The sequence below is a fragment of the Adiantum capillus-veneris genome, chromosome 28 (genome assembly GCF_014529385.1).
Source record: "Adiantum capillus-veneris isolate H3 chromosome 28, ASM1452938v2, whole genome shotgun sequence".
In the NCBI taxonomy this organism is placed as follows: domain Eukaryota; kingdom Viridiplantae; phylum Streptophyta; class Polypodiopsida; order Polypodiales; family Pteridaceae; genus Adiantum; species Adiantum capillus-veneris.
Genome location: NC_140958.1, coordinates 49,640,705 through 49,657,281, shown reverse-complemented (window position 1 = coordinate 49,657,281; position 16,577 = coordinate 49,640,705). Strand labels below are relative to the sequence as shown.

Sequence of the window (16,577 nt, the reverse complement as noted above, 5' to 3'; positions counted from 1 at the left end):
ACGTGTGGTGCCGGGTCATCGCTCATCAGATGATGGATGATGGCTGCTGATATACAAAGTCAACATCCGGCAGGCCAGGTCAAAGTCAACATCCGCCAGCCTCATATACAAAGTCAACATCCGGCAGGCCAGGCGCTATTATATACATAGCTCCACCAGCACCAATACTCTTATCAAGCAGCAAGTGTACAGATCTCTCCCCCCCCTCCCCCCCACTATCGAACTCTCTCATAAGACTCTCTCTCTCTCAACTGATCATCGCTCCCTTTCTCTGTGGCTCGCACACGCACCTGCCACGCCCACGTCAGCCCCCCCCCCCCCCCCCCCCCCCACACACACACACAAATCGACGCCATCATGCATAATCACTCTTAATGGTCAGCTCATGCGTTGTTGTTGAAGAGGCAGCCGTCGATCCAGGTCGCCCTAAACGTTGCCCTCATGTTGTTAATACTCGTGATGCCAGCAGCCCACGCAGGACGGGCGGCATCCTGGAGCATCGTGCAGTCCAGGCCCCTGGAGTACTATGTCCAAGTGGGGCTGGCCCCCCCTGACATGGACACCCTCATCGCTCCCATTGACCCCACCGGCTCCACGGGCACCTTCGGCCAGACACAGCTCTTCGCCTTCAATGTCACGAACGGCGCTGACCCAGCCTCCACGCTCCTCGGCTCCATGCGTGGTTACACCGTCCAAGCCAGCTCCACCGCCGACTTCCACGGCGTCGAAGTGGAGGTCCTCGCCTTCGACGATGGCTCGCTCAATGGCACCATCAGCCTGCAAGGCCTCATCAACTCTGGCACTAACGAGATCGCCATTGTTGGCGGCACCGGAAACTTTCGAGGCGCTCGCGGGTACGGCATCGTCACCTTCCTCAACTCCACTGCCACCCTTGCACTTTACCACCACCAGCTCTTCTTCCTCTAGATGACAGATGACAGCTTCCTAATATCACCCTTTGCGCCGGCCGTAGAAGCTTAACTCACCCAACCTTTAATATGCACTGCCATATAACACTTGACAGCAGCTCACCCATCAACTGTACCATTTTGTGTTCATATAATATACAAAGAGCTAACGGTTGAACATATTAAAATAGTCCATTGGATATGTAGAATGCAGCAGATAGGTTTAGGTCAAATACTCTTATTTTACCTCATGATTGATGTATGCTTGGATAAATGACATTCTGCAACCTCATATACTAAGAAATTTCGACTTTGCGTACATTTGAATATAGAAAGATGGTGTATTAGATCACCTACACACCTTGGGAGTATTTGACTCTCAAAACAATTTTCTAGTACATGAAATTTGTGCAATTAATGGGTGGTACGACTATTAAAATTCAACGTATAGCTTCTATCATGCACTAATTTTTTGAGAGGTTGTGCCACCAATTTCTTTGAACCATCCAATAATCTTCTTCACCTCATGATCCAATGTGATATTGATGTGATGCATGTCCAATTGATCTGATGAGTGGACTTTATCTCCACTTAATCAGCTAGTAGACATACCTACGGCCCCCAATTATGGATACTCCCTTTGTGATAGCTTTCGAGTGTGATTAAGAGATTCTTTAAAACAAAATTTGATAGAGTTTCTTTTGTAGCCACGCTCTCATGCTAGTTTTATCATTATTATTTTAAACTACATAGGGTTTCTTTTGTAGCCATGCTCTTATACTAGTTTTATCATTAATCTTTTTAAATTTCTTAGGCTTTCCTTTGTCCACACTTTCTCAAGCTAGTTTTCATCTGAAAAGCAAGTACCATCTATTCAGTGTAGTGTTCCCACACAATTTGAGGCTTTGAAATCTAAACTTGTCTTCATTGTATCTCAATTATAGACTCGCACAAACCCAAAGCTTTGAATATCCATAAGGTGCACAAAACTCGCACATCCACATTAGAATTGGAAAAAATTCAAAAACGAGGATAAATGCCACCACTTGTCCAATTGATCATATTTAATACACTAAAATATGATAATAGCCCCACTCTGTAACAGAATATGGCTATAACATTGATTGTATCGGAATTAAATTAACAATAGTGAGCATTTCCTTAAGAGAATTCTTAAAGAGCATAAGGACAGCAGTGGATTAAAGGTAGAAAAATGAACATTACACCTAGTTAGCTTGGCATGAACAATACTTGTAAAAGAGAGAGAGAGAGAGAGAGAGAGAGAGAGAGAGAGTTAGAGAAATTGACAATAGTTGAAGACGAGATTTACTTGAAGCCGATTCCCCCCTCCAAAAGGCTTTTGTATTATAGATTCTCCCTTAAAGAGAGACTTGATACAATACATCGTTGTGCTCCTTGAGAGCTTGTTGATGCATGAAGATGGTAAAATTCATGCACAAAATTTATGCCAGTACTACCTTGCAAAAACATTAACTTGTCCTCATCCTCAATCACAAGACCTCAAACAACTTCAAAGGTGGAGAGAGCTAGCAGGGAGTGAGGGATGGGAAGAGGAAAAAGAAGTACCATACGAGAAAGAAGTAGTTTCCTCACGATAGATTACTCTTGGATCTTAGCTTAGAATAGTAATATAGATGGTAGAGAAGATGAGCATGCCATTGAATCTTGACTCTTGGTTAGATTTGCATCCCATAGCCAAGAGGTGTTGGTGTAGGCTCTCTACTTTTCAAACTTGGAGAAGGAGATGGAGTAATTCTTGCTCAACACAATGAGAGAGAGTGTGAGTGTCATGTGAGAATAACCCAAAATGAGTCCCCTCCTTGCGTAGATAGACCCCTCTGTCTCTTTACTCATGCTTGATCACTATTGGCCCTTGCCAATCCTGGCCAATCACAGGCTGTGATCATTTCAACTAATAGAGATAGCATTTGCACACGTTTCCTTCTTTTCCCTTTTGAGAGAGAGAGCTTAGTAATTAATAAAATGCATCTAAATTCTCATTGGACCTCCCTAAAGACCATCCAATAGGATTCATGCACACCATGAGTACAACATGGGTAGCTGCTTGATATGTGTCCTTATTGCCTCTGAAGTCTTAAGCTTGCCTTGATTGTGTGAGTGTGTGTGTGTGTGTGTGTGTGTGTGTGTTCTCTCTCATGTCCCTACCTTTAGGGATCGCCCCCTCCTTTGTAGGAGTCATGCTTGACTTTGAACACCTCAAGAACCTTAGTCATCAAGCACGAGAAGCACCTCAAGCACCTTAGTCAACCCAAGCAAGGCAAGCACCTCAAGCACATACCTAGCTTGCCTAAGGTTTAAAGTACCTAAAGGTCATAGGTCTAAGGACTTTTAATTACACTTCCCTTTGAAGGTCTTTTAATCTCCATTATCTGCTCATTTCTCTTTGATAGACCATCTCTCTTTTGGACCCTTAATGAGAGGTAGCCTTCTCTCCCTTTTGGTTTCGTGTTGAGATAGATCTAAAACCACATATCTATATTCTAACTCTTCTTCCCTTTCATTTTCCCACATTAAATGCTCAGTTCAATATGAGAAAATCATAGGATACGTAGATATTAGATTTTATGACATTACACTACAAGAGGTCACTTAAATTTCGACGCCAAATTATGGGTGACAATGGCGGGCGTCGGTATATGTGCACATAAGTATGGAGGGAGATGAACATTTTAAACATTTTCATCTTCAAATTTTTGACGCTTGTATCAATGATTTTTTTGATGCTTATATAGATATGTATTCCGATGTATAATCTTGCACTCGCAAGAGCGCCTGTACTGACAGAACCTGCAAAAAATGAAACGCAGGTCTTTCCCTGAGCATTTCTCTAATTTGTGTGCCTCTTCTCTTGGTCTCGTCCTCCTCACCTACTGTAGATATGGTGCCCAACAAGTTGCTGGAGGTGAGAATGTTGCTTGTTGACTACTCCTTCGTACGTATTTATTAGGAATAGAATGGGGTCTATGAGGGTCTCTTTATTTGGCAGTTTAAAGAAGTCAAACCTTTAGTATTAAGAAAGTAATCAAAGGACAACTTTTGAATTCAAACACACCAAACGGCTAGTTTATTTGAATTCAAATTTCCCCCCCAAAATGGAATTAAAAATCTAGCAGGTAAAACCATATCATCTAGCATATCTATGGAAAGAGCTCAATGCGTAGATTGTAGATCTATCATCTTTGCTCAAATCGAAGATCATATGTGGGAGTTATGGAAGGCCAAAAATCATAAAATTTTCCACCTCCTTTTTGGGGGGAAAAGTGCATCCTTTGACCACTCTTACACATCTCTTACACGCCCACCATTCTAGCACACATGGTATACACCTATTTGTCAAAATGTTAATCACTTCCATATGCTCATGGCAAATAAAGAGGCCCTCCTATACCCTATCCTCTTCCTAATGAAGCTGAGATTCTTTTCAAGTTTGCTTGTAGGTTTATGGTTTAGTGGTTAACATTGTGTGTGTGTGTGTGTGTGTGTGTGTGTGTGGGCGCATTTTTGTAGGTTTGAAGACGTTTACAAGACCCTTTTTTGCTCAAAAAGTCCGCCTGCGAGTGCTCAAAAGTTTTATGCATATTAAATTACTTTAAAATTATATTGTATATTGACAAAAAAAAATCTTTAATTAGGATTTCTATGCTTAAATTTTCATTCACTTTTTTATAGAAATTATGCTTTGAAAAAATTGTTTTGAAATTATGGTTTGGGGTAATTTTGATTTGAAATTATGCTACGGTAAAATTTTGTATGCTTTGAAGAAAATTTCTTTCAAAATTATGTTATGGAAAAAATTTGTTTTGGAATTATGTTTTGAAGAAATTTTGTTTTCAAATTACGCTACCATCTCATCATCATCATGCGATTGATGAGGTTTAGGTTATAGGTTTCGGTAAGCTGTAGTTTTGGTTATAGGATAGGTGAGGGTATAGGTTATATGTTTAGTTATAGGTTATACGTTAGGTTAGGTTAGGTTAGGTTAGGTTAGATTAGGTTTAGGTTATAGGTTAAATTAAGTTAGTTTATGGGTTAGATTATAAATTAGGTTCGGTTAGTTTATAGGTTAATTAGGTTAGGTAAACTTATAGGCTAGGTTAGATTAGCTTATAGGTTACGTTCTAGGTTAGGTTTAGGTTATAGGTTGGGTTATAAGTTATATACTAGGTTAGGTTATAGGTCAGGTTTAGGCAACATGTTAGGTTAATTAGGTTAGGTTATCAGTTGTGCATAAAATACTAGGTTAGGTTATAGTTTATGTTAACTAATGATTAGGTTATAGGTTTGGTTGGAAAAAAATATGATGCCTCCAACTGAAACATTGGCGGCCCATAACCATGATGTAAATTGCTTACAAATTTATTGCCATGTCAATTTTCCAAAGAATCTATCCCACTATGGATAAGGGTATCACTCCTCCCCAACAAGATTTTATCAAAGGAAGATCTATTTAAGATAACGCCTTGACAACAATGGTTGGATTAGAATATACACCATTCACCATGCAATATTGTATCGGTTATAGGTTACGTTATAGTTAGCGATGTGGGTGGGATGGAAACACACACAACGCCTCTATAATCACCTGACACACACTCTTGGGATAATACACACACACACACACTATGGGGCACCACTCGGCTTACAAAATCCATCTCGCTGAGACAGGGACCACACCGATAGAGTGAGAGGAGAGAGACTATCCATCTGCCCACTCAACACACATACACACACGTGTATACACAAATCAGGTGGGAAAAGTGAATCCTTTGACCACTCTTACACACCCACCATTATAGCACACATGGCATACAACTATTTGTCAAAATGTTAATCACTTCCATATGCTCATGGAAAATAAAGAGGCCCTCCTATACCCAATCCTCTTCCTAATGAAGCTGAGATTCTTTTGAAATTTTCTTGTAGGTTTATGTTGTAGAGTTTAACATAGTGTGTGTGTGTGTGTGTGTGTGTGTGTGCGTTTTTGTAGGTTTGAAGACGTTTACAATACCTTTTCTTGCTCAAAAAGGCCACGTGCGAGTGCTCAAAATTTTTATGCATATTCAATTACTTTAAAATTATGTTGTATAATGACAGAATAAAATTTCATTAATTAGGATTTCAATGCTTAAATTTTCATGCAATTTTGTTTAGAAATTATGCTTTGAAAAAAATTTGTTTTGAAATTATGGTTTGGGGTAATTTTGATTTGAAATTATGCTACAGAAAAAAAAAATTGTTTTTGTATGCTTTGAAGAAACTTTGTTTCAAAATTATGCTTTGAAGAAAATTTCTTTCAAAATTATGTTATGGAAAAATTTTGTTTTGGAATTATGTTTTGAAGAAATTTTGTTTTGAAATTACGCTACCATCTCATCATCATCATGCGATTGACGAGGTTTAGGTTATAGGTTTCGGTAAGCTGTAGTTTTGGTTATAGGATAGGTTAGGGTATAGGTTATATGTTAAGTTATAGGTCATACGTTAGGTTAGGTTAGGTTAGGTTAGATTAGGTTTAGGTTATAGGTTAAGTTAAGTTAGTTTATGGGTTAGATTATAGACTAGGTTAGGTTAGTTTATAGGTTAATTAGGTTATGTAAACTTATAGGTTAGGTTAGATTAGCTTATAGGTTAGGTTCTAGGTTATAGGTTAGGTTCTAAGTTATAGACTAGGTTAGGTTATAGGTAAGGTTTAGGCAACATGTTAGGTTATAGGTTAGGTTAATTAGGCTAGGTTATAATTTGTACATAAAAATCTAGGTTAGGTTATAGTTTAAGTTAACTAATGTTTAGGTTATACGTTTGGTTCGAAAAAAATCTGATGCTTCCAACTGAAACATTAGTGGCCCATAACCATGATGTAAATAGCTTACAAAATTATTGCCAAGTCAATATCCCAAAGACTCTATCCCACTATGGAGAAGGGTATCACTCCTCGCCAACAAGATTTCATCAAAAGAAGATCTATTTAAGATAACACCTTGACCGCATTGGTTGGATTAGAAAACACACCATTCACCATGCAAGATTGTACCAGTTATAGGTTAGGTTATAGCTAGCGATGTGAGTAGGATGGAAACACACACAGTGCCTCTATAATCACCTGACACACACTTTTGGGATGATACACACACACACACACACACACTATGGGATACCACTCGGCTTATGAAATCCACCTGATTGAGACAGGGAACACACCATTGGAGTGAGAGGAGAGAGACTATCTATCTGCCCACACAACACACACACACACACACGCACACGTATACACAAATCAGCTCAAAGGATTTCAATGCTTAAATTTCTATGCAATTTTGTTTTAAAAATTATGCTTTGAAAAAAAATTGTTCTGAAATTTTGGTTTGGGGTAATTTTGATTTGAAATTATGCTATGGAAAAATTTTGTATGCTTTGAAGAAAATTTGTTTCAAAATTATGCTATGGAAACATTATGTTTTGAAGAAATTTTGTTTTGAAATTACGTTACCATCTCATCATCATCATGCGATTGATGAGGTTTAGGTTATTGGTTTCGGTAAGGTGTAGTTTAGGTTATAAATTAGGTTAGGGTATAGGTTATATGTTAAGTTATAGGTCATACGTTAGGTTAGGTTTAGGTTATAGGTTAAGTTAAGTTAGTTTATGGGTTAGATTATAGACTAGGTTAGGTTAGGTTATAGGTTAATTAGGTTAGGTTAACTTATAGGTTAGGTTCTAGGTTAGGTTTAGGTTATAGGTTATAAACTAGGTTAGGTTATAGCTCAGGTTTAGGCAACATGTTAGGTTATAGGTTGTACATAAAAGGCTAGGTTAGGTTATAGTTTAAGTTAACTAATGTTTAGGTTATAGGTTTGGTTCGAAAACAATCAGACGCTTCCAACTAAATCATTGGCGGCCCATAACCATGATGTAAATAGATTACAAAATTATTGCTAAGTCAATTTCCCAAAGTCTCTATGCCACTATGGATAAGGGTATCACTTCTCGCCAACAAGGTTTCATCAAAAGAAGATCTATTTAAGATAGCACCTTGACACCAATGGTTGCATTAGAATACACACCATTCATCATGCAAGATTGTGTCGGTTATAGGTTAGGTTATAGTTAGCGATGTGAGCGGGATGGAAACACACACAACGCCTCTATAATCACCTGACACACACTCTTGGGATAATACACACACACACACACTATGGGGCACCACTCGGCTTAAAAAATCCACCATGTTGAGACAGGGAACACATTGATGGAGTGAGAGGAGAGAGACTATCCATCTGCCCACTCAACACATACACACACACATATACACAATTCAACTCAAAGAAGGAATATTTTTTATGCTTAGATACAATTGACCTTAGGTCAACACCAATGGGGCAAATAGCTCACACCATATGGATGAAATATGCCAGATACAATTTGAGCAAAGGCTTCAATCACAGGAGAAACTGGACAGCACTGTTGCGTCCCGAATGGCCAAAAGTCCCAGTCTACAATATCAAAGTGCTCAAATCCAAGCTCGGATAAGTAGTTTATGGCCAAAACAGGCTTCAAAAACAACAAAAACTGAGTTACAGTTGTTCCTCCTCTTCTCTCCATGTTTTTTCTTATTTTTTCTTAGGGTTTTTTTTAATTTCCACACTTCACTTTGTCCCTTGGGCATCTTTGGCCTTTTGATTGGCCTCAAACAAACCCCGAACAAGCCAAAACCCTTCTACATCCATTCGCACAACTGGCACTAAACTTTTCTCTATCATGCATCCCACAATCACGTAAAGTGGCCCCCAAATATAGTTTTCAAAATGACCTTTTTGCATAATTCATCACAAGAAAACATTCCTGTTGCGTCCTCGCTTATCCACGTTGTCGTGCCGCTCCGCTTCCAAGACAAAAACATGAGCAAAGGAATGCCAATCAAGATTATTTGAATCCTACATGATTATTCACCAGTTATAAGGGCTTGGTAACAAGCCAATTTTAAGCTAAAAGTGTGCTAGATGCCGCTCTAAGGGCCAAAATATGTCTTGGTAATGCTAAACACTGAGTATGCTTGAAGTGCTCATAGCTGGGATTTTATTGATCAAAATTGAAGTACTCAAAGTTCTCTACAGGCCTGTCTTTATGGATCGTCAATCGGAGCTACAGATAAGAAGTTATGATAGTTTTATTTGAGTTAGTAGCAGATCCGAACCGGATTGAGCACCTACTGATAAAAGGTCAAAGATGATAGGAATGCATGGGTCCAAAGTACTCACTTCAATGAGCATGTCGGTCTTTCCAGTTTGTCAATTGGGGTTTCGGTTGGCAAGATATGGCCAGCAGCAAAGATCTTCCCCTGTACCTTGAGTAGCAGGGGACTTTTTTATCTTACCTCTATCACCTCAAAAGGTGCTTTTCCCGTGGAAGTATGTACAGTGTTATTGTAAGCATACTCCACTAAGGGTAAGTACTTCTCCCATTGGGACTTTTGATCTACTTCTTTGACATAAGCTTTTAGTAGATCAAGAATTGTTAGGTTACCTATTTCACTTTGACCATTTGTTTGAGGATGTTAGACCAAAGAGAAGTTTAGCCTTGTAGCTAAATTCTCAAAGAGACCCTTCTTGAAATTATTGGTCATTCTAGGATCTCTATCCAACACTATGGACATTGGCAAGCCATGGTACTTGAAGATTTGTGATATAAAGAGAGTTGCCCTTTGATGGGCTTTGATAGTCTTTTTGACAGGTATGAAATGTACTTTTTTGCTAAACCTGTCTACTATCATCCATATCCTATATTCCCATCGATAGACTTGGGCAATCCAAAGATAAAATCCATGGATATACTCTCCCATGGGGAATTAGGGATTGGAAAAGGTTGAGGTTGTTTCCCTCTATCAAACTTCATCTTTTGGCATACCACACATCTTGAAACGTACATACTCTTGTATGTTTGCTTTCATGGTAGGCCAATAGAAATATGTTTCTATCCCTTTTAGGGTATACTACATCCGTCTATGCCCTGCATAAGGAGGAGCATGAGATTCATACATTACTTTCTTGCGTAGTGACTTAGTAATGCATAGTCTATTGCCATAGAGAAGATAACATCTTGTAGGGTAAATGGTTCTTCCTTCTCCCTAGTACAAGGGCTAAAACCACATCTCTAAAATTGGGATCAATACCCTATTCATCTATCATAAGACCAAACGTAGTGCGAAATGTGGTCTTTACAATGTCTTGATCAACTATCCTTATTTGATGGTAGCCACGTTTTAGGTAAATCCTATTGAAATAGGTTAAATTGGAGCATCTCAAACTCTACTTCGAAAGAGTTTGAGAATGTCCAAAATCACTTTCTTACAAAATTTCCACAAGCTAAGACACAAAGACTATAAATTATCCTACCTCTCAACTTTTTACAAGTGCATGGGAAGCAAGAAAAAGAAGTCAAAAGATGACAAAAAGCAAGATCTTGAGCACGAGATGGATGCAAGAGATAAAGAAGTGTTTCCATAGATGGAATGCATTTTACTTATTACATGATGCCTTGAGAGATTCCCAAGTGAATGAAGATTTTCTACATGCCAATGTACTCCAGTTTGGGAGGAATTTGGTGGGTCATGCTTCATACACTTTTGCACAGTTATAAGGGCTAAAATGTATTGATTGGTGTGATCAAACTATGGAGTGTCGTATGCTAAGATAGAAGTGTTTTTGATTATACGTTTGCGAGCGAATTTCAAGCGCTAAAATTGCCTTGTGTCCCTAAAAACTACACAATGGTGATCCGTTTGGCAATACGGTAAGCCATAAAGCTTGCCCACAAGGCATAACATTGTGGGCAAGATCTATGGCTTTCCGTTTTACCAAAAGGATCTCCATTGTGTTGTCTATATTTATGCCAGCGGTTTTCAGGCCATAAAATCGCTTTGCAACCCTAAAAACAACACAATGGTGGGTCGTTTGCAAAATTGGCAAGCCATAGACCTTGCTGACATTGCATATGCATTGTGGGCAATCTCTATGGATTGCCTTTTTGCTAAACACCTCACCATTGTGTTGTTTTTATGTTAGGTTAGGTTAGGAAGTGGCAACTCCCATCATATATGGTGCTGGAAGTGGCAACACTCAGCTAGTTGTACTGGCACCTTATACATGTTCACATGAAAACAAAGAGCCATGATGAAAATCCTACCTCATCGACATGACAAGAGAACTTTGTAGGCCAAGCTCCTCCCTATTCATTCCGGTGGTACAACGTTGACAATATCACTATTTGCCCCATATGCATATAGAAATCGGCCTTCTTTTGCAGTGAATCCTCAATATCTAATTATAATCCTACCTGCACCTTCCCCGCATAGCGATCATAGCAGCTTTGTGTGCAACAAGACCTAGTTCCCAGCTGAACACTATATCTACCTTCAACTACGGCCTTACTCAGCTAGTTTCTGCATGTGCAACTAGTTATGGCCAGCATTATGCTGCTCCAAGTATAGCTCATGCAAATTCAACAACCATTTTGTGCCCTCGGCCATCCTTCAATGTTTATGGAAACCATGATATGCAGCAGTTCCCCATGCCTAATTCTCAAGATTCACACCAATTCTTTTCCTCGTAGTAATTTTCTCATGTAGTAGCAAGCCGGGCAGAACCAAAAAGGATCAATATTGGAGACCTTTCAAACCTTGGTTATATTTTGCAAATCATCAACCTGGAGGGTGCTTTGGATGCTTTCCAACGTGATGAGCACTCTCAAAGATCATATATTTTGTGAGATCAACCCATGGCAGAGGTCTGTTCTAGTGCTTCTGAAATAGAAGATATCATATTTCAATCAATGATCAATTGGACTATTTTAATTAATATGAAGTCGAATCACAAAAACCCATTGCCTTTGCAGGCCCATCCCAACACTTTTTTTGCTGATGCTATCAGGTTGTTGGCGTTGCAGACAGCGGTCAAAGAGTAAACATCAAAGTTGACAAGACTAGGACAGAAAAGCTTAGCAACATCGATCATACCAAAGCTTATGATGGATCCTCAAGTAATTAATCTAGTTGCTTCAATGCTTGCACTTTTAGCACAGAGTGTGAGGGGACTAGTGGTAGAAAACTCAATGTCAAGGGAAACACATTGGGGAATATTGCCACTAGTGCAAGTCACTGGTCTGATGAGCCATTGGTTTCAGTCGCACTCCTCGTCTAGATTTTTTGATAGCCTATCTAAAAATTTTATGACAGAAACATCTCTCATGACCAATTCAATGCAGAATATGGTGTCTGTGGAAAGAAGTTGGTCAACGTCTAGCTCCAAGCAGATGCATCACTAGCATTGCAACGGAAGTCAATCATGCAGGTGCCTATGTGGCTGTTGACCAAGATCAAAAGAATAGTCAAAGAGCAAAAGCGTAAGGTAATTCTTTTTTCCACACAAAGAATTTTGATGCTGGAGAAGCCAAAGAACACCGACTGTGGAGTAATGGCTCTGAAGATAAGTATACCAATATGTCAACACCTATTAGCCTCTAGTGCTGCTGGCCATTCAACAACTGGGTGTGATAGAAAAAGCTTTCCACACAATATGGCCAAGATTGCAACATGTAAAGAGATTCTCTTGCTAACCCGTGTGCATGCGGAAGCCAATGCAGGTGCAATTCAGATTAGCAACAACAGTATACTGCAGCATTGCTCTTCAGTAGCTTCATATGAAGTAGGTAATGCTGATGGTGTGGATTTGAACGCACAACAATTATTTCTTTGGAGCTCCCTTCTTGCCAATAACCACGATTTGGTGATGGATCTTATGAGCAAAGGTCCATGTACGCAGCAGTTATTGGATCAAGTTCAGATGGCTGCAGATGGCAGACATTAGTTTGATATGGTATCCAACACAAACCCTCATTTTCCCTTGGAGGAAAGCTACTCCAAGGCAGGCAATCAAAATCTATTCACGTTTTCTCAAAGGTCTTTTGTGCAGCAGGCGGTCGAGGTAGAAACTCCATATAGTAGCTATAGTATGTTGAACAAGCCGAGTGAAATTATCGTCAACAACGACTTAACATTCCATAGCACAAGGCATGCTGCTATTAATATATTGTCCAAATGCAGAACCAACTTCAGCGTCAAGAGGACAGAGTTTGTCTACTTTTGAATGCATTTTCCAACCTCAAGACACAAAAGATATTTTATTTAGTTATACACTCAATATATCATATATGTTAGGTTCAAAGCGCCCTCTTGTGCAAATACATTCCTCATGATGTTGCATCTTATCTTGGTTTTCTTGTAGAGACGAGTTAACTTTATTTGCATCTCTTACTGGCTTACCATATAAGATCCATTACATAGGCAAAAATTTGAGAAGGGTTGTGTTGACAGAGGGGTTGGCTAGGGTGCAGTGCTGCGGATTGGAAGGCCGCCAAAGCTTGAGAAGGAGAGCTGGTTGAATGGGGTGGTGGCGGCCCCATCAATTGGATCAAATATGTGCAATATGACTGTATACAAAAAAGGGCTAGATTTCTCACAATCTTTATGCCGCCACCTCAATTCCATCATTAACAAAACTACTAGTACCTCTGTCGTGAGCACTCACTTCTGCATCTTTTGGAGGGATCGCACCTTGATAGCCTTGAAGTTGCATCTTTTGACTAGAGATATCACTTTCTAATGTAGAAAGTGGTTATTGGAGGCCCAAAATCGATAGATCTTTAGAGTTTTTTTTTCCTCATTGTACTGCTCAAAGCACGGGACTCACGGACGCTCTATGCAAAAACAAATCTATTTCTCTTGAAAGTGAGATCATTGTCAAAGGCATCAATAGATCTTTTACAATTTTTCGTGACGAGCTTGAGTATGCAATCTCTTGGCCACAAAAACACACCCATTATACCCTCACCTTTGGGCGGTGTTGAATAGAATTGCCACTTGATTGAGATCCTGATTAAAACCCCTTGGAAATAACATACGACAAACGGATTGAAAAATTTGACGTTGTGTTTCCTTGAAGTACGGTAGTATGATGTGTTGAAAAGTATAACATGGGCCGGGGCATTTACAAGTTCTAGTTGGTCATAGCTTGTCACAATGCCTAGTAGAGAGCTGAATGCAAGGTAGTATGGGCTTCATAACTACTAAATATGACAACGTCTCCACCATTTTCTGGCTCTCTTTTGAAGGCGATTGATTTCGAGCGGAACGCCACCCGTACTAATGCCTATGAGCATCACGTAATAGTAGTTCGCCAAATGCACATTTAGATTATTGATGAGCGGACTGAATATAGTGCCTTTTGCTATGGGGATGCGGACCTCAAGATGCCCATATCATGTGCAGTTAGGAAGCACGATACGTAACGTGTGCTAGTCAACAAGGAGGCAAGAAGACATAATTGTTGATCAAAGCAACTTACAACACACACATGTGCACGTGCGCACGAGGCACGCACGTGCGCGCACACACAAAGACACAGAGACAAGGTAATACTGATCAGAGGACATGGAACATAGAGTTACATCTTCATGTTGTGTGTATGGTAGGGAGGACAGATATTCACAACACTGCAGGTTCTAATTGCACGAGCGCAATTCCATCTCAGCAACACTACAAGGTTTGTTATCTGTATCCAATTTCCCATGCCCATGCGTTTACTTGGCGCAACACATTAACGCTGCGTGCAGGGCACGGCTTCTGTCAGGCCAAGGGCCAAACCAAGGGGTCAAGGACTCGGCCAAGGGCCGGCTGCCAGTGGGAAGGGGTCCGAAAGGGACTAGGAGCCTATTAAAGGGAGGTTGGGTGGATGGACTAGGGATGGCAGTCCCTTGGTGTTTACACTGGTATCAGAGCTAAACATAGAACTTGGGCACGTTTTTTGCTTGGCTGCATGTTGCATGCAACCTCAAAGTGGAGGAGGAAGAGGGCCGAGGCCGCAGCGTGTGTAGAAGCTCTAAGCCGGGGAGGAAGTTGTGGGTCGACGGGCTCCAAAACGCTCAAGCTTGGTCTCATTGGGAGCGCCTTGGCGAGGAGGTCCACTCACGACCCTGCAGCAGGCCCCAACTCGGCCCACATCCCGAGCTAGGGCGACCTTTTCCCTCACGCAGGCGGCCAAACTGCGCTGTAGAACAGAGGTCGACATATTTTAAAAAAATCCCCTAAGGGTTGTCCATTCCCACTCGGACAACCCTATTGGACCTTAAGGGAGCTGAGGCCCGTGCAGCTTCTTTGTTTTTTCTCTCCGGTGTCTCTCTCCGATACGATGGGCATCATCACCTCTGAAGTCTGTAAATTGTAGAAAATTCTGAAGTTCGAACTTGCTCCAAACAGTTTTTTGAAGCTTCGACAAACTGCAAATTGCTCACCAAGCTTCAACCGATTTGGTGGTTGTATACGATGCAAGCCACCTCGGCAGTGACTATACATTGATTTGTGTTTTCAACTTCCTCATCGGCTGCCCAAATTGTTGGCAACTTTCAAGTTTATTTGGTGTATTGCATATGCCGCAAACCAGACTATTGGCAACTCGAATTTTCTTCGTGCTTTCGAGTGAATCATCCACTACAGTTTTGCTCGTTGTTGTCAAGCTGGTAGTGGTCTTGGTTTGAACTTCGCTTTCGAACTCGGCGTTCTTTCTTCTCAAAGGCGTAATTATACAATTCCTTATCGCATACGGCTACGAGCTCGTTGGAATTCAGGTATTCTTCTTTCTTTTCTCGCACAGTACGTCCACAGCATGGATTCGGACATAGATATGCATCATGCATTTGATTTCGAGCAGTCCGCACCCATTTCGTCTGTCGATGCCACGCAGATGGTTCCTCTCACGGAGAGTAATCGTGTCCCAATGGCAACAGACGATGTGTATGAGTTGCTGGACATGCAAGATTTCTGTGCATTGCAAACACGCATGACTGTTCTTGAAACGAATTTTGCACAATTAAATCAGAATGTCACAGAATTATCCGATTTGATTAAGTTGCATATGCGGTAGCAGGCCACGGGTCCTGCTAGTCAGCCAATTAGGGAGCACGGCTCCACACCAGGCCAAGGGACCGCTGCACTCTCTGACCGAAAAAGAGGTGGACAATTTGTTGAAAAATACAAAGCCACCAATTTTTCGGGGAGAAGAGCGTGAGCAAAACAAGGACACCGTGAATATTTTTCTCTGTAAGTGGGATGGTATTCATGCCCTTAGACGTACCCCGGATGCAGCCAAGGCGTTGCAGACAAGTCTGACTTTGGACGGCAAGGCCTACAAATGGTGGATGTCTCTCAAGGAGAAGGGCATGCTACCACAGACTTGGGAATCTTTTGAGACTGTCTTCAGGAAGGAATTTCTACCTACCAATGAGAAGGATAGAAATTGGACCACCTGGGACGAATGTTCTATGCACCAGCATAAAACATTATTGGAATATATTTCCCATTATCGGGATGTGATCCTCAAACTGGAAGGGATGGATACCTTTCAGCAGGTGCGTGGGTTCATCCGTGGGTTAACTCCCGAGCTTAAGAAGCACGTTAAAACCTAGGATCCACAAACACTTGAGGACGCAATAGTGCAAGCTCACATCCATGATGATCCCGATGATCGGGCATTGCATAGTTCGCATGTGCATGGCACTACACCTGTTTCCACACGTCCACAG

At 40.7% G+C, this 16,577-nt stretch overlaps 1 protein-coding gene across 1 annotated transcript; it reads left to right on the top strand.

Annotated features, from left to right (window-relative positions):
* The first annotated feature begins 459 nt into the window (after window positions 1-459).
* LOC147420419 (uncharacterized) lies at window positions 460-927 on the top strand. Its single transcript, XM_086504529.1, has one exon. It carries the CDS (start codon window positions 460-462, stop codon window positions 925-927), a length of 468 nt encoding a protein of 155 aa, XP_086360655.1.
* The last annotated feature ends 15,650 nt before the right edge of the window (window positions 928-16,577 follow it).